This window comes from Periophthalmus magnuspinnatus, chromosome 2, assembly GCF_009829125.3.
Source record: "Periophthalmus magnuspinnatus isolate fPerMag1 chromosome 2, fPerMag1.2.pri, whole genome shotgun sequence".
Lineage (NCBI taxonomy): Eukaryota > Metazoa > Chordata > Actinopteri > Gobiiformes > Gobiidae > Periophthalmus > Periophthalmus magnuspinnatus.
The window spans coordinates 3,244,852-3,262,820 of NC_047127.1; the positions used below are offsets into that span (position 1 = coordinate 3,244,852).

The 17,969-nt window shown below is 40.3% G+C and overlaps 1 protein-coding gene across 13 annotated transcripts in view; it reads left to right on the top strand.

Moving 5' to 3' along the window:
• dmd (dystrophin) overlaps positions 1 to 17,969 on the top strand; it is a 500,656-nt gene that overhangs the window by 201,344 nt on the left and 281,343 nt on the right. For 12 of the 13 annotated variants that reach the window (XM_055226238.1, XM_055226248.1, XM_055226250.1 and 9 more), the window contains exons 10-13: positions 5,316 to 5,444; positions 8,981 to 9,076; positions 11,579 to 11,677; positions 15,665 to 15,846. In XM_055226238.1, the coding sequence (XP_055082213.1) occupies positions 5,316 to 5,444; positions 8,981 to 9,076; positions 11,579 to 11,677; positions 15,665 to 15,846 (506 nt within the window). The remainder of the gene's footprint in view (positions 1 to 5,315; positions 5,445 to 8,980; positions 9,077 to 11,578; positions 11,678 to 15,664; positions 15,847 to 17,969) is intronic. The other variant, XM_055226262.1, reaches the window with a different exon arrangement.

A 17,969-nucleotide genomic window follows, 5' to 3' on the forward strand; every position in this document is an offset into this window, starting at 1 on the left:
AGGTGGCTGCAGATAAAGACGTAGACACTTAAGAGCCGGAGCGTTCGGGTTCAGCGATAAAGAGCTCGGCGCCTGTAATTGTGTTGGCCGCTCGGTTACTGCAGAGAGACGCGTTTTATGTTTGACTTATTTGATTGGGAATAACAAAAGAATTATGCCGCGCCAACTGGACACAACGGGATTGTAATGTTTTTGGATTATTTGTGTCGTTTGGCAGCAGGAAACTTTATGAAACGAGAAACTCCAGAGAAAACGACACAGATAATACAAATACTACAAATACTACAGATACTACGGACGCAACCGCTGTTTTGCGTTTCCACAGATGAGCGCTGTCGTTGTGTCCTCGAGCAACGCACTTAACTCACCCTGTATAAATAAAGTGCGTTTTACGTGTAATGTCTGATAAAACTTCTAGAATCTGGATTTAGCTGGAAATATCACGGACATTTAAAGGTTCACTATGAAACTTTTCTGGTACTGTTCGTCTCCATGTTGTTGTTGTTGCTGTTGTCGTCGCTTTACCTGGAATATTCGACAGTGTGGCATTAACCCGTCGTAACGTCTGAGGGATCAAAGATACGGACTCGGAGTAAAAGGTTTAGCAGAGTTTATTACGAACAAGAGGATGTGAATGCTGGTTTGAGGAGTGGGTCGGAGGTGGAGGTGTTTAAACCGGTCGTAGGAAGTTGCATCGGAGGTGGAGGTGTTCAAACATATTGTAGGAAGCTGGGTTTGAGGCGGAGGTGCTCAAACCGGTCGTAGGAAGCTGGGTCGGAGGCGGAGGTGCTCGAACCGGTCGTAGGAAGCTGGGTCGGAGGCGGAGGTGTTCGAACCGGTCATAGGAAGCTGGGTCGGAGGCGGAGGTGTTCGAACCGGTCGTAGGAAGCTGGGTCGGAGGCGGAGGTGCTCGAACCGGTCGTAGGAAGCTGGGTCGGAGGCGGAGGTGTTTAAACCGGTCGTAGGAAGTTGCATCGGAGGCGGGGGTGTTCAAACATATTGTAGGAAGCTGGGTCGGAGGCGGAGGTGTTCGAACCGGTCGTAGGACGCTGGGTCGGAGGCGGAGGTGCAAGGTGGGTCCAAGAAACACGATCTGGCGAAAAACGAGAAACAGCAACTGAGACAGCGCTATGACCGTATAACCACAAAAAAACAGATTGAGCCGAGCAGAACTGTATCTCCGAGGACACACTGACGATCTGGCGGCGTGTGTAGAAATCGTCTGTCCCTTTGTGCTCCAGAGGTGGAGGTTTGATTGTTGATCGGCTGCAGGTGTGTCGTGGGTGGTGCTTGAGTCTCCACCCAACTCCAGGGACAAGAAAGGAGGGAAAAGACACCACAGAAAACACAGACACAGACTGGGCTCTTGACATAAACTTATTTATGTATTTTCCAGACTATAAGTCAAAAAACGCATAATAATGAAGGAAAATCTGAAGAAAATAATAAAGAAAACATGTGAGTATAAGTCGCCCCCCCCTGGCCAAACGATAAAAAAAAAAAAAAAAAAAATGGAAAGAAGCAGGTGACCCCAATGTTTTTGGTAACAACAGCCAAAAAAAAATTATATAAAATACATTTAATATCGCACTTTTCCACCTTCAAGACACTCAAAGCGCTTTACATCAAGGAACTATTCAACCATATGATGTGGGTTAAGTGTCTTGCCAAAGAGCACAACAACAACAACAACATTCATCTGTGGGAGCTGGAATCGCACCACCAACCCGAGAGTCAACGCGTCTTTACGTCGAGAGCGGATTTCGAACCGCCGACGTTCAGATCAGCGGACAAATGAGCCACTGTGGCCAAAATATGATGAACAAACGTGTAAACCTTTTTCCAGATTAAGCAATCATCTCCATGGAGACAAACTAGCAAACCGTCCACTCGAAAAGTTGCGTAGTTCGGCTTTAAATACACTTGAATACACATATCCATCTTCTCCCTGGCATTTAACTAAAGCTAGACCAGATATGTCACTGTTTTTGTTGATTTGTTGTTCATTTTGTGTTGTGTTTTGTGTCTGTTGTTTTTTAAATGTTGTTGTACTTTGCTGTGTTTTTGTTCTTTTCATCGTTTGTCCGGGGGTGCGACTTATACTCAGGCGCGACTTTTATGTTGAATATAAGTCGCATCCGAGTAGATATTTTCACGGGAATTTCTTCGTTACGGTGACACTGACGACCCCGTTTATTATTTTCACCATTTCGCATTTTTTGACTTATACTCCAGAGCGAATTATAGTCCAGAAAACACGGTATATAAGTAAAAATTGAGTTGAATTCGAGAGGCAGGTTGGTCGTTTAAGTTCCTGCAGTCGTGGTTATAGTTTTCTCGTACATAGCCGTGTTGTGTTCGTCTGTTTTGGCTGATAAAACGTCCGCCGTGGAGTGAGACATCGGCGTGTTCTCCTGACCTGCGCGGGATGGACAGACGTATCGATCGTGAACAGGAGGTCTCACTCTGAGCCGCCGTCTGCTCCGTCCTCCCCACGTCACACATCTGCTCTGTTCTGTTTGCATGAAGCTGCCACGTCTGCAATCTGTCTCTGGGTTTCCATCCAAGTGTTCGCAAAACAAATACCAACGTGGTGTAGGTACTTCGACGTGTACTCGTACTTTGTAATACTGTGACGACACGGTTTACAGCGGGAGCAAAGACTTTAGGATGAATAAACGGTTAAAAAAGGGTTAGAAATGATGTAATTAAGGGGTTAAAAGGCAAAAATATCAAAAATCAGATGCTAATTTATACGAAAACGAATGCTGGAAGAAGTACTGCATTATGGTACTTAAGTAAAAGTACAGATACTGGAGCAAAAAAATACTTAAGTAAAAGTAAACTTGATACTAAAACGAATGCTGGAAGAAGTACTGCATTATGGTACTTAAGTAAAAAGTACAAATACCAGAGCAAAAAACAAAAATACTCAAGTAAAAGTAAAAGTATCACATGAAAAAAAATCTACTTGATACTAAAACCAATTGTGGAGGAAGTACTGTGTTATGTTACTTAAGTTAAAGTACAGATACCAGTGCAAAACTAAAAATACTCAAGTAAAAGTAAAAGTATCACATGAAAAAGTCTACTTGATACTAAAACTAATGCTGGAAAAAGTACTGCATTATGTCACTTAAGTAAAAGTACAAATACTGGAGCAAAAAACAAAAAATGTAAAAGTAAAATTATCACATGAAAAAAGTCTACTTGATACTAAAACCAATGTTAGAAGAAGTACGCAGTTTTGTTACTTAAGTAAAAGTACAAATACCGGTGCAAAACAAAAAATACTCAAGTAAAAGTAAAAGTATCACATGAAAAAAAGTCAACTTGATACTAAAACCAAAGCTGGAAGAAGTACTGCATTATGTAACTTAAGTAAAAGTACAAATACAGGAGCAAAAAACAAAAATACTCAAAAGTAAAAGTATCACATGAAAAAATCTTAAAAATACCTGTTAAAAATGTACCTCAAGAGTAAAAAGTCAAAGTATTTCGTGCAGATTTTGATCTAAAAAAGCTTCAGATGAGGTGACTTTGATACAGATTTGTGCAGAAACAATTTAACTGATTGTTTTTTCTTTGCAGTTTTTTATATTTTTATTTGCTCAAACTACAAAAATAAACCTTGACTTTTCAGCAGATCTCAGACAACAAGAAAATAATACTTTTACTTTTCCGTCCTGTTCAAAAATGTAGTGAAGCAAAAGTAAAAAGTACCAACTTAAAGCCTATTTAAGTAAAGAACAGATATGTAAAATGTGTACTTAAGTGTAACGCTTTAGTACTTTTACTTCGTTACTTTCCAGCACTGACTAAAACTAATATCGAAACTAGATACTCATTTGAGCAAGTATCGATACTGCAAAAAAAACACATTAACAGGATGAAATTTAAGGTTTTCTGAACAGTTTTAGTGCCATTTGGAGCTGAATCAGAACATAAACAAAGTCCTGTTGTTTTGTGCGTAAAAATTACATTCTATTAATAAAAAAGTAGCATTTTTAAATCTTTATCGTGATATCGGAACAGGTATCGAGTATCAAATTGAGTTTTTTAATTGCAGTATCGTGACGGCTCCAGTTAGAGTTGTGCATTAGAGTAATATTCCATTTTATTACAGTTTCAAATACAGAGGAATAAAACTGTTATTGTTGTTAGTCTTATTAAAATTGGACTTTTCTCATGTTGTTTCTTTACACAAAAATATACAATAAATAAATAAATACAGATGTTTGAATATTAGTTTAAATTAACCTCCAAATCTATAAATAAAATTCTAAATAGGCCTAATATTTTGCCACCATTTAGAGACTATATTTAATATTTTGATCTGTATTTGGATGGAAACGTTGCTTTCATGTGATTATTCATGTTTTGTTTTCTGTTCTTTTTGCTTTTGTCTCTCTCTCATCACCTCTCCCCCCGCTCCCCCGCTCCTCTCCTCTTTTATTTTGCTTTGTTTTGTCTTGCACCCCCTCACTCCCTCCCTCTCTCCCTCTTCTTCCATTCCTGCCTCCCTCTCTCCTCCTCCGCTGTCTCTCTCTCCCTCCCTCCTCCTCCATCCCTCTCGCGCTCCCTCCCTCTCTTCCTCCCCCTCTCCTCCTCCGCTATCTCTCCCCCTCCCCTCGCGCTCCTCCTCTTCCTCCCTCTCTTCCTCCCTTCCCCTCTCTCCATCCCTCTCTCCACTGTCTCCCTCCCTCCCTCCCTCTCCCCTCCCCTTCTCATCTCCCCTCTGTCTCTGTCGTTCTCTCTCACTCTCCCTCCTCTCTCCCTCATCCATTCCCCTCTCTCCTCCTGTCTTGCCCCCCTCTCCCTCCGTCTCTCCGCTGTCTCCCCTTCCCCTTTCTCTCTCGCTCTTTCTACTCCTCCTGTCTCCCTTGCTCTCTCCTTCCTTCTCTCCCTCCCTCTCTCTGTCTCTCCCCCCCTCTCCTCCCTCTCTCCTTCTCCCTCTGTCTCTGTCGCTCCTCCCTCACTCTATCCTCTTTGTCTCTCTCTCTCCCTCCCTCCCTCCCTCTCTGCATCCCTTCCTTTCTCCCACTCATTCTCTCCTCCCTCTCTCCCTTTCTGCCCCCCTCCCCCTCTCCCCCCTCTCTCTCCCTCCTCTCCTCCCTCTCTCCCACTCACTCTCCCTCTCCTCCCTTTCTCCCACTCACTCCCCCCTCTCTCTTCCTCCCTCCCTGTCTCGCTCTCTCTCCTTCCTTCTCTCCCTCTCTTTCCCTCCCCTCTCCCTCCCTGTCTCGCTCTCCCTCCCTCCTTCCTTCTCTCTCTCCCCCCCTCTCCCCCTCCCTCTCTCTCTCTCTCGCTCTCAGATCACGGTGAGCGTTGCTCAGGGCGGCGTGCGGAGCCCCTCCCCTCAGCCGCGCTATAAAAGCTATGCCTACGCCCAGGCCGCGTACGTCAAGTCGCCCGAGCAAAAGAGGAGACGTGTTACGGATCAGGTCCGTGTTAGCGCCGACTCTCCACACTCTGCAGCTCTGTCCGTGTGCGAGCGTGTGCCTTCACCTGTCTGCTCTGTCTGTGTCCCGTCACCATGACAACAATCACAGTTTCATTTTTACTTTTGCGCTGAAAAGTTTCTGAAAAAATCTAGTTTGAGCTGGAGGTATCCATGGTAACGAAGGCGTTCCTCACAAAGCGTTAAAGCTCCACTGTGTAACTTTTCTGATGGAGACGGTATAGCCCGGAATGTCCCACAGTATGACATTAAACCCGTAGAGATAAACACCAGGTCAAGTTATGAGTCAGGTCTGTGGAGAGGCGACCCCACATACACATATTTATGAGCAATAAAAACACTTGTAATTTAAAGTTTAAGTCAAATACAGTTTGGAACATTTCACGCCAAAACATCACATCGTTCTTGGCAAACTCCTCACCAGGAAAGTTACATATTGTGTCTTTAAATATATTTTAAAGGTCCTTGTGAGCGTGAAGTCGTGTTATAAAGTTGTTACCTCCTCAAAAACAGACCTGGAGTTGTGTTTTGTTTCTTTCTCCGTCCTTTACGTTGAGTTTTTATCGTCTTTATCTTCTCTACACGTAAGCCGCCATTTTGTTTTTGACACAATGGGCCGTACGTGTCTCTGATTGGTTAATCCGCCTGTCAGTCACGCCCTCTCCAGACCCTCTCGTCTTAATAAAGTTTTGTCAAAGCGCGTGGTTCTGGCTGGACAGAAAACTGACCTGCGATGACGTTCAAAAATATTAAAGGGGATGTATTACACAAAATGGATTCCAGCGGCTGTTTTCTGATCTGTTCTAATGTTTCCTCGTCACAAACAGACCTGGAGTTGTGTTTTTTTTGTTTCATTCACACATGTTTAACACACAAAAAAAACTGCATATTTAGGCTGAGTTCTTCTCTCAAACTGAAAACACTCTGTTCCACCTTGTGATGTCATCATGTGGTGATACAGGAAGTGCTCCGCTGTGTTTTTAAACTCCACACACCTTCATTTCTAAAATCATTTGGATCATTTCAGCTCTGGAATTGCCAATTTCTACAAAACTAAAGGTAAAAGGAGCTGTTAACTTGAAAACTACCACTTGATGACATCACAAGGTGGAACGGAGCATTTTCCAGCTCACAGGAATCAATTTTGTGTAATATCAAACCTTTAAGTCGTGTTGTAATGATGTTTTCTCCTCAAAAACAGACCTGGAGTTGTGTTTTGTTTCATTCACACATGTTTGAGTCACACTTTATTATTAGTCTGTAACATCTCCAAAGCTCAAAACGCTCTGTTCCACCTTGTGATGTCGTCAAGTGGTACAAAAGTTTTCAATTTAACAGCTCCTTTTACCTTTAGTTCAGTAGAGATTGTCAGTTCCAGTGCCTGAAATTAAACAAAATTATTCTAGAAATGAAGGTGTGTGGAGTTTAAAAACACAGTGGAGCACTTCCTGTATCACCACTTGATGACATCACAAGGTGGAACAGAGCGTTTACAGTTTGAGAGAAGAACTCAGCCTAAATATGCAGGTTCTTTTGTGTGAATGAAACAACAAAAGCACAACTCCAGGTCTGTTTGCGACGAGGAAACGACACAAAATGGCCGCTTTAAAGACAAATCCGTCAATGTTTTCCTTTAAAAATACAGTTTTCAAAAAATATGAAACTGTACTTTGTTTGCTAACTCTGATTGCTAACGCGTCTGCTAGCATACACATCGCGGTGGCGTTCTCTCCTCTGATATTTACCATTTCTTTCCAAATTTGACATTTTCACGACAGCGGTGCATTCTGGGAGCCCTCACCCGTAACTAAAGGCGGACTCGTAATTTCCATGGGGGAGTCGGAGGGAACGATGTCAAACGCGTAATGGAACAGCAGGGGGCGGGATTAACACGGATCCAACCTTAAAGGCATCGCCGGGGGAGCAGTTCATTTGTTAGATAAGGTTTAACCGGCGCCTCCTGCTGTTCGGGATTGAGTAAGAATCTGATTGTGAATTATAATTCATGGGCGAGTCCGGGGTGAGGCGTTAAACAGGTTTATAAGAATGAAACGGAACAAAGGAATACACAGATCGGAATCGGCATCGGTGGGATTCAGATGGAAAATGTGATTTGGATTCAAGACTTTTATGATTTATGATTTGATTTTGCAGATTTAGAAGTCAAAGCCAAGACGGTGTTAAAGTGTTCATGTTTTTCGATGATGCTAAATGAAAGAAAGGTTTTTAGAATGTAAATGAAATCAAAATCAGACATTACATTTTTAAGTTTTTTTTAAATAGGTTTTTAAAAATCAATTCAACTTTTCGACTGTTTACGTCTGACAGTTGTTAAGAATGTCAGTGTATTTAAAAATATATGTTTGTAATGATTGAACATGTTAAAAAAATAAAGAAAAAATTTAAGTTAAAGTCAAAATTCAAGTCAAAATAAAAATTAAAGTTAAAATTTAAGTCAAAGTTAAAGTCACAATTTAAATCAAAATTAAAGTCAAAATAAGAATTAAAGTTGAAATTAAAATTAAAGTCAAAATATCTAATAATCTAAGTCAAAATTAAAGTGAAAATTAAAGTGAAAATAAAAATTTAAAATAAAAATTAAAGTTAAAATTAAAGTCACAATTTAAATAAAAGTTAAAGTCAAAATAAAAATTCAAGTCACAATTAAAGTTAAAATTAGTGTCAAAATTAAAGTTAAAGTCACAATTTAAATAAAAAATAAAGTCAAAATAAGAATTAAAGTTAAAATTAAAATTAAAGTCAAAACAAAATTTTAAATATAAAGTCAAAATTAAAGTTAAAGTCCAAGTTAAAGTCAAAATTTAAATAAAAATTAAAGTCACAATAAGAATTAAAGTTAAAATTAAAATATTCTTCTTTATAAAGTCAAATTAAAGTTAAAATTAAAATCCAAGTTAAAGTCAAAATTAAAGTTAAAATTAAAGGTAAAATTTGAGTCAAAATAAAAAATTTAAGTCAAAATAAAAATTAAAGTAAAAATAAAGTCAAAATTAAAGTTAAAATTAAAATCTAATTTAAATTAAAATCTAAATTTAAATTAAAGTCTAAATTAAAGTAAAAATCAAAATTAAAAATCAAGTCAAAATTAAAATCTAGATTAAAGTCAAAGTCAAAGTGAGAATGTAAAGGCATTTGTCTGACTCAGTCCCGTCTCCAGATAAACTCGTTGCATTTTGTCCTCAGCTCTAATAAAAACCATAGAAAACCCGTATCAGAGCCTCACACTGTCGTGTTAAACAAAACAAGCGTTGCGCGGCTCAGGCAGTCGTTATCTTTGCCGCGGGCCTTTGTATCTCTGGACCTTATTACCGCAGAGAAGAATGGGCCAGGAGGGGGGAGAGCTGCACTTGTTAGAGTCTAGATCAGTAGCACATGGAGAGATGGAGAGACACGCTGGACAAAAGCCACGGCGGTAATGCTCCCTCTCCACCGACTGCACTCATTCACTCGTTTTTCACTCCATCTTGTGCTGTTTAATGTGGGTCTTTTCTTGTGTAGTTCCTGAGCACGGGCCACGAGGAGCTTCAGCGAGGCCTGAGTCCACTGCCGCCGGGGTCCACCAGTTTGGAGAGCTACCAGGCTGCACTCGAGGAGGTATTGTTTAAGGATCCGGCTCTTTTTTCACGTACAGATACTGATATTTTGGCTTTAGGTATCTGCCGAGTCCTGATATCAAACGATACCAGGGCAGAGACTGAAAACGTGATTTATTTTGTACGTCAAAAATGATCCAAATATGTTGAAGTGTGAGGTGTTTGGGATGAGAATTGGCCAAAAAAAATAATCTAAATAGACCCAAAAAATACACCAAACAGACCATCAAAAAAGTGAATTATGCTGATTGTGTTGCGATAAAGCTCTGAAGGAGGGTGACTTAGCACAGAGAGGAAAGGAAGGAGAGAGTCAGAGCGTCAAAAACGAAAGTGGAACTTGTAAAACATGTTAATATGTTTTTGGGCGAATTTAGCATTTTTAAAACAATTAAAGGAAATTCTGATTGAAATATGTGATGTGTTACAGATAATATGCCATAAAAGTAAATACCTCCTCTTTAATACCCCAGAGAAGTAAATACCTCCTCTTTAATACCCCATAGAAGTAAATACCTCCTCTTTAATACCCCATAGAAGTAAATACCTCCTCTTTAATACCCCATAGAAGTAAATACCTCCTCTTTAATACCCCAGAGAAGTAAATACCTCCTCTTTAATACCCCATAGAAGTAAATACCTCCTCTTTAATACCCCAGAGAAGTAAATACCTCCTCTTTAATACCCCAGAGAAGTAAATACCTCCTCTTTAATACCCCATAGACTAAATACCTCCTCTTTAATACAACATAGAAGTAAATACCTCCTCTTTAATACCCCAGAGAAGTAAATTCCTCCTCTTTAATACCCCATAGAAGTAAATACCTCCTCTTTAATACCCCATAGAAGTAAAATACCCTCCTAACCTTTACCACAGTCACTACTTAACCTAAACCCTTAACCTTGGCGTATTTTAACCCATCATAACTTATTATAACCCTGGATTTTTTTAGTCTTAAAATTTTTAAATGTGCAACAAAAAGCACAGACCAAAAACACAAAGAGAATCAGATGAGTTTTTAAATCTCCGAGCGCAAACCCTGCAGCGAAGAGACTGTACGCCACAAGCTAAAAGTTGACACTCTAGTTTATTGGCTGTTGCCGTGGACACACCACCATATTATTTGTGGTTCTGAATTTATGATATGACAGAGGAGCTCAGAGTCGCTCGGACACAACACATTGTTGGATACGAAGATCCTAAATTGGGTCTAAAGTCGGACAGAAGCAACAAATTCTTCTATAGTGTGTGACTGGCTTTATTAGACAATGTTTGTACAGTTTATAGCCCCCACAAAGTCATAATTCACGCAAAAACAGGACTTAACTGGACCAAATTACAGAAAAACAGGACTAAACTGGACTAAATCACACAAAAACAGGACTAAACTGGACCAAATTACACAAAAACAGGACTAAACTGGACCAAATTACACAAAAACAGGACTAAACTGGACTAAATCACACAAAAACAGGACTAAACTGGACCAAATTACACAAAAACAGGACTAAACTGGACTAAATCACACAAAAACAGGACTAAACTGGACCAAATCACACAAAAACAGGACTAAACTGGACTAAATCACACAAAAACAGGACTAAACTGGACTAAATCACACAAAAACAGGACTAAACTGGACTAAATCACACAAAAACAGGACTAAACTGGACTAAATCACACAAAAACAGGACTAAACTGGACTAAATCACACAAAAACAGGACTAAACTGGACTAAATCACACAAAAACAGGACTAAACTGGACCAAATCACACAAAAACAGGACTAAACTGGACTAAATCACACAAAAACAGGACTAAACTGGACCAAATTACACAAAAACAGGACTAAACTGGACTAAATCACACAAAAACAGGACTAAACTGGACCAAATTACACAAAAACAGGACTAAACTGGACTAAATCACACAAAAACAGGACTAAACTGGACCAAATCACACAAAAACAGGACTAAACTGGACTAAATCACACAAAAACAGGACTAAACTGGACCAAATCACACAAAAACAGGACTAAACTGGACCAAATTACACAAAAACAGGACTAAACTGGACCAAACCACCACGAGAGGAGGTTGAAGATAGTTATTATCCATAGACATTAAGTGTAGTGGAATCTAACAGAGCTTTGAGTGAAAATGTTTAGCGGCGTTTGTGGTGTATTCAGACTGACCTGGTGTGACCTGATGTGACCTGATGTGACCTGATGTGACCTGGTGTGACCTGGTGTGACCTGGTGTGACCTGATGTGACCCGGTGTGACCCGGTGTGACCCGGTGTGACCCGATGTGACCCGGTGTGACCTGATGTGACCTGGTGTGACCTGGTGTGACCTGGTGTGACCCGGTGTGACCCGGTGTGACCCGGTGTGACCCGATGTGACCCGGTGTGACCCGGTGTGACCCGGTGTGACCTGGTGTGACCTGGTGTGACCCGGTGTGACCCGGTGTGACCCGGTGTGACCTGATGTGTTGTTGTTGTCAGGTGTTGACGTGGTTGCTGTCGGCAGAAGATGGACTCCAGGCCCAGCCGCCGATCTCCGACAACGTGGAGGAGGTCAAAGAGCAGTTTCACACACACGAGGTGACCACTCCACTCTGTACTATATATACTCTATGTACTATACTATACTCTATGTACTATACTATACTCTATGTACTATATATACTCTATGTTCTATATATACTCTATGTACTATATATACTCTATGTACTATACTATACTCTATGTACTATACTATACTCTATGTACTATATATACTCTATGTACTATACTATACTCTATGTACTATATATACTCTATGTACTATACTATACGCTATGTACTATACTATACGCTATATATACTCTAACAGGCAAACGTTTGGACACAACCTCTCAGTGTTTTTTTTTTTTTTACTACTTTTTACATTTTATATACAAACAGAAGAAATCAAATATATGAAGTAAGATTTTTTTAATTTTTTTTTTTTTTTACCTGTGCTCCAAAGATTTTTATTGCTTTCATTTATTTTTTTAAATTTTCTTTTTTATTTTTTTATTTTAATTTTATTTTACTTTTATTGCCATTGTCAGTGAACACAACTGACAAATCAGGAACTTTCTTCAGTGATAAAGTGCAACATAAAACAATGAATAATAATAATAATAATAAAAGTTAAAAATATATGCTTAAAAATAAAATAGTCTTAAAAAAATAAATAATAATAATAAGAAGTTAGAGAAGATATAAGTTAAAAAATATATGTGTAAAAATAAGATAGTCTTAAAAAAAATAATAATAATAAAATAATAATAATAATAATATAAGTTAAAAAAGATATGTTTAAAAATAAAATTGTCTTAAAAAAGAAATATAATAATAATAATAATAATAATAATAATAATAATAATAATAATAATAATAATAATAATAATAAGATATATATTAAAAAAGATATGCTTAAAAATAAAATAGTCTAAAAATGTAGATATTTTGTATACAACAACAACATCAGAACAACAGTGCAAACACGACTATGATTATTAAGGCGACCGGTGTTATAAAGTGTCCAGTTTAGTACAGATATTCTAGTGTCAAACTGTAGAAAGAAGTAAAAATAAATAAATAAAAACACTGAAGGAGGGGGCGTGTCCAAACCTGTATCAGTAAAGTGTTTGCACAGGGCAGACGTTACAGGAGCAGTATTTTTGTGTATTTGTTTGTGTGTTTGTGTGTTGGTCTTTGTGTCCCCGACCGCAGGGACAGTTCTGGAGACACGGCTCTGGCTCCGACTCCGGCTCTGGCTCTCGTTTGTGGCTCTGGCTCTCGTTCGTGGCTTTTGGAGGTTGCAGCTTCATAAAGCCTCGCGCCAGGCCTTTCACACCGTCCAAATTTAAACCATTTCATTTGAATGTTTCACTAATTATTGAGCTGCAGAGAAAGTGTAAATTACTAACGCAAATTCTGATCGTTTTTTTAAAGCTGTAATCTGGAGCTTTTCTGCGTTTGTGGGTTTCTGCCGCCTGCTCGTCTCCATGGAGATCTTACTGCTTTCATATGTATCTATTTAAGATGTTTTATCAGTAAAAAAAACAAAAAACGACATGATTTCTTAATATAATCGAGCTGTGAATTTGGCTTGATGACATCACCGCGTTGTCGCCATGGAGATGAGTTTTAAAGGGCCAACATTACGCAATTTTCCGATCTATGTTCTGATGTTTCCTCGTCACAAACAGACCTGGAGTTGTGTGTTTTTGTTTCATTCGCACACGTTTAACGCACAAAACCTGCATAATTACACCGAGTTCTTCTCTCAAACTGAAAACGCTCCGTTCCACCTTGTGATGTCATCAAGTGGCGATACAGGAAGTGCTCCGCTGTGTTTTTAACTCCACACACCTTCATTTCTAGAATCATTTGGATCATTTCAGCCACTGGAATTGCCGACCTCGACTGAACTAAACGTAAAAGGAGCTGTTCACTTGGAAAAAACTACCACTTGATGACATCACAAGGTGGAACGGAGCATTTTGAGCTTTACAGATTTGGACAAACTAATAATAAAGTGTTACTCAAACATGTGTGAATGAAACAAAACACAACGCCAGGTCTGTTTTTGACGAGGAAACGAAATTATAACACGATTTAAACCGCACAAAAGTCAATTTTTTTACGTAATATATGACGTTTAATGCCGTACTTTGGAACATATTACTTTAAACGACGTCATCTTCATAGAGACCAGCAGAAATTACACAGTTATGTTTGATTTTTATAATTTTCTTTATTTTTATTTGTGCAGGGAGAGACCAGACTGTTAAAACACAGAACAATACAAATAAAAATAAAATAAACACAAACGGCTCAGGTCCATTTAAAACATTAAAAAGTTTGATTATAAATGTTTATTTCCACATTATTAAAGTTCTGCAGTTCCAGTTTTACACGAGTGAAAGAGGCTGAAGGTTTAAAGTCTGGAGTCTGTGGATTATTTCTCCATGATCCCGGACAGAAGGAAAGATTCATCTGTTTGTTTTTCTGATACAGTTTAATATAATGTGTAACACTGAGACTTAATCACAGACGTGGATTATTTTACACAAGATGAACGTTTCCTGATGACAGTAAAACGAGTAAAGACGAGACGACGCCAGACGATAATGAGATGATCCTGTGTCAGATTTACTTTAATATGTGAATCCAGACGGAAAACTCGGAAATATGAAGCAAAATGTTTGGAATTAGACTGAGACAGTCAGGAAAGTTCTTCTCCTCCTCCTCTCTTCTCTTCTCCCTCTGTCCTCCTCTGCCTCTACCCTCCTCTCTTCTCCTCTTCCTTTTCTCCTCATCTCCCTCTCCTCCTTTCCCTTTCTTCTCCTCTCTTCTCCTCTCCTTCTCTCCTCTCCCTCTCTTCCTCCTCTCCTCCTCTCCCTCTCTTCTCTTCTCTTCTCTTCTCCTCTCTTCTCCTCCTCTCCCTTGCTCCTCCTCTGTCCTCATCTTCCTCTCGTCTCCTCCCTCTCTAATCCTCTAACTCTCTCCTCCTCTTTCTCTTCTCCTCCTCTTTGTCTTTTCTCCTCTTCGTCTCTCCTCCTCTCTTTCTTCTCCTCTCTCCCTCTCTTCTCCGCTCTCCTCTTCCTCCTCTTCCTCTCTTCTTCTCTCTCTCTCCTTCTCTCTCCTCCTCTCCCTCTCTTCTCCCTCCTCCTCCTCTCCCCTTCCTCTCCTCTTCCTCTCTTCTCCTCTCCTCCCTCTCAATTCATCTTCTCCTCTGTTTCCCTCTTCTTCTCTCCTCCTCTCCCTCTCTCCTCCTCCTCTTCCTCTGTTCTCTTCCTCTCCCTCTCTCCTCCTCTCCTCCGTCTCTCGTAGCAGAATAAACCCCTTAACCCTCTGCACAGTGCCTCAGTCAGTTGCTCGTTCTTCCTCTGTTCTCTCCCTCTCTCCTCCTCTCCCTCTCTTCTCCTCTCTTCTCTTCCTCTTCTCCTCTCCCTCTCTCCTCCTCTCCCTCTCTTCTCCTCTCTTCTCTTCCTCTTCCTCTTCTCCTCCTCCTCTCCCTCTCTCCTCCTCTCCTCCGTCTCTCTGCCCAGTGCCTCAGTCAGTTGCTTGTTCTTCCTCTGATCCAAAGATTCTCCGGTTCAAATCCCGCCGTCGACATTAAAACCCACATCACGGGTCAAACAGTCAGACCCTCTGACCCAGCGGTTGCCGGTTTGATTCCAGCTCCTACAGACGAACGCTGCCATTCACAACTCATTTTACTTTCACTACTTTAACTTCTTTCATTACTTCATACTTCCACATAATCGTACTTCATATACTTCATCACATACATCGGGTAAAAGTATCTCCATCGCTGCGTCTTCCTGGAACCGCGGCTCGTATCGACTTTTTCGCTCCAAATTAAATTAACCCGAGACCCTGGGAGGCGCGTGGACGAGATAAGTGCGGCGAATAAACGGATTAAACGTCGAGGTGAGAGGGGAAAACGGTTTGGAGAGACGCCGAAGTGAGTCGAGAGGGAATTAGACGTGAAACGAAGACGCCGCGTGAGACGTTTGCTGTGATTTTTTGTTTTGTTTTTTCCCCCCGTAGGGCTACATGGTGGAGCTGACCACGCACCAGGGCAGCGTGGGGAGGGTGCTCAGAGCCGGCGCCGCCCTGCTGGCCGAAGGGAACCTGAACGCGGAGGAGGAGCAGGAGGTCCGAGAGCAGATGAACCTCCTGAACTCGCGGTGGGAGCACCTCAGGGTGGCGAGTATGGAGCGACAGAGCAGGTGAGCGTGGAAGAAAAACACGGAAAAGATGGTTCTAAATGACACAAAATGGAACGTTATTATGGTTTTACCGCGTCAAAAACAGACCTGGAGGTTCACGTTTGAGTTTAATCTTTAATCGACTATTTTCAAGACGCCATTTTGCCGATAAATCCCCGTTTTCACCTCCACCCGTCCACGCCCACTGTTCATTCTCCAGTTTTATTTTCTTAATCGTTGATACTCGTAGGATTTGGCAGCGTCGCGTCGTCATTTTGGTACAAATGAAAAAAAAAATGAAAAAAAAAAGTGCTGTTCGCTGGTGTGATGTGCGTCTGTCCATAGGGGGCGCCGACAGCTACACGTCTCTTTGTTGTGATGAAGTTTATGGCGACGTCGGCTCCACTGGACAACACAGTTTCTTTAATCCTGATTTAGTCCTGTTTCAGTCCTGGTTTAGTCCTGGTTTAGTCCTGGTTTACTCCTGGTTTAGTTTTGGTTTAGTTGATGTTTAGTCCTGGTTTGGCTCTGGTTCAGTCCTGGTTTCCTCCCGGTTTAGTCCTGCTTTAGTCCAAGTTCAGTGCTGGTTTAGTCCGGGTTTAGTCCTGGTTTAGTTCTGGTTTAGTCCTTGTTTAGTCCTGGTTTAGTCCTGGTTTAGTCCTGGTTCAGTCCTGGTTTAGTCCTGGTTTAGTCCTGGTTTAGTCCTGGTTCAGTCCTAGTTTAGTCCTGGTTTAGCCCTGGTTTAGCCCTGGTTCAGTCCTGGTTCAGTCCTGGTTTCAGTCCTGTTTAGTCCTGGTTTAGTCCTGGTTCAGTCCTGGTTTAGTCCTGGTTCAGTCCTGATTCAGTCCTAGTTTAGTCCTGGTTTAGTCCTGGTTTAGTCCTGGTTTAGTCCTGGTTCAGTCCTAGTTTAAACACACAGCGGCGCACTTCCTGTATTAGCACTTGATGACATCACGAGGTGGAACAGAGCGTTTTCTCAGCCTAAATCTACAGAGTTTGTTTGTTAAACTCGTGTGAATGAAACAAAACACGACTCCAGGTCTGTTTGTGACGAGGAATTTAAATTTACATCTGGGTTTTTCGACGTATTTATTTATTTTTTTTGCTTGTTAAAAATAGATTATAATAACGACAGAGATCCCAAAAACATTTAAATACGTCCTGAAAAACCCCGCAGACTCCGTGTTTACTGTCGGGTATTTTTCTGCTCGACTTTAATTAAGATTTGACTGTAATTTGCCTGAAGGAAAATGTAAAATTATTATTGCAGAAAACACAGAATCATTAACGTCGTCATTAACGTCGTCATTAACACACGTTTGTGCTAAATGTTTACAATTACATCATTATATTTATTATGTAAGACGCGTTTTCATCGTCAACTTTCTGTCAATTTACACAGAAGAGGAAGTAAAAGTACAAATACTGCAGCGAAAAACACTCAAGTACAAGTAAAAGTATCACATAAACAAGCAACTTAAGTAGAAGTATTAAAGTACCTGTTTAAAAGTGTACTTAAAGAGTAAAAAGTAGAAGTATTTGAGGCAGATTTTGAGTCTTTTAAAGTTTCAAATGTGGTGAGTTTGATGAAGATTTGAGCAACAGAAACAATTGAATCGATCGTTGTTGTTTTGTTTTTTTTATTTGCTCAAATTCGGAACGTGTTAAAATTAAACACTCAGACTTTTCAGCAGATCTGAGACAATAATAAAGAATAGTTTCACTTTTACTGGTTTAGTCCTGGTTTAGTCCTGGTTTAGTCCTGGTTTAGTCCTGGTTTAGTCCTGGTTTAGTCCTGGTTTAGACCTGGTTTAGTCCTGGTTTAGTCCTGGTTTAGTCCTGGTTTAGTCCTGGTTTAGTCCTGGTTTAGACCTGGTTTAGTCCTGGTTTAGTCCTGGTTTAGTCCTGGTTTAGTCCTGGTTTAGTCCTGGTTTAGTCCTGGTTTAGACCTGGTTTAGTCCTGGTTTAGTCCTGGTTTAGTCCTGGTTTAGTCCTGGTTTAGTCCTGGTTTAGTCCTGGTTTAGTCTAGTCTGGTTTTGACAGTAAACCTTTGATTTTTAACATGTTTTTAGTTTGTACAAACGTCCAGCAAAACCAAACCAGTTCTTGTTTGTCGTGTTTATGATGTGTGTGTCATGTGTTTG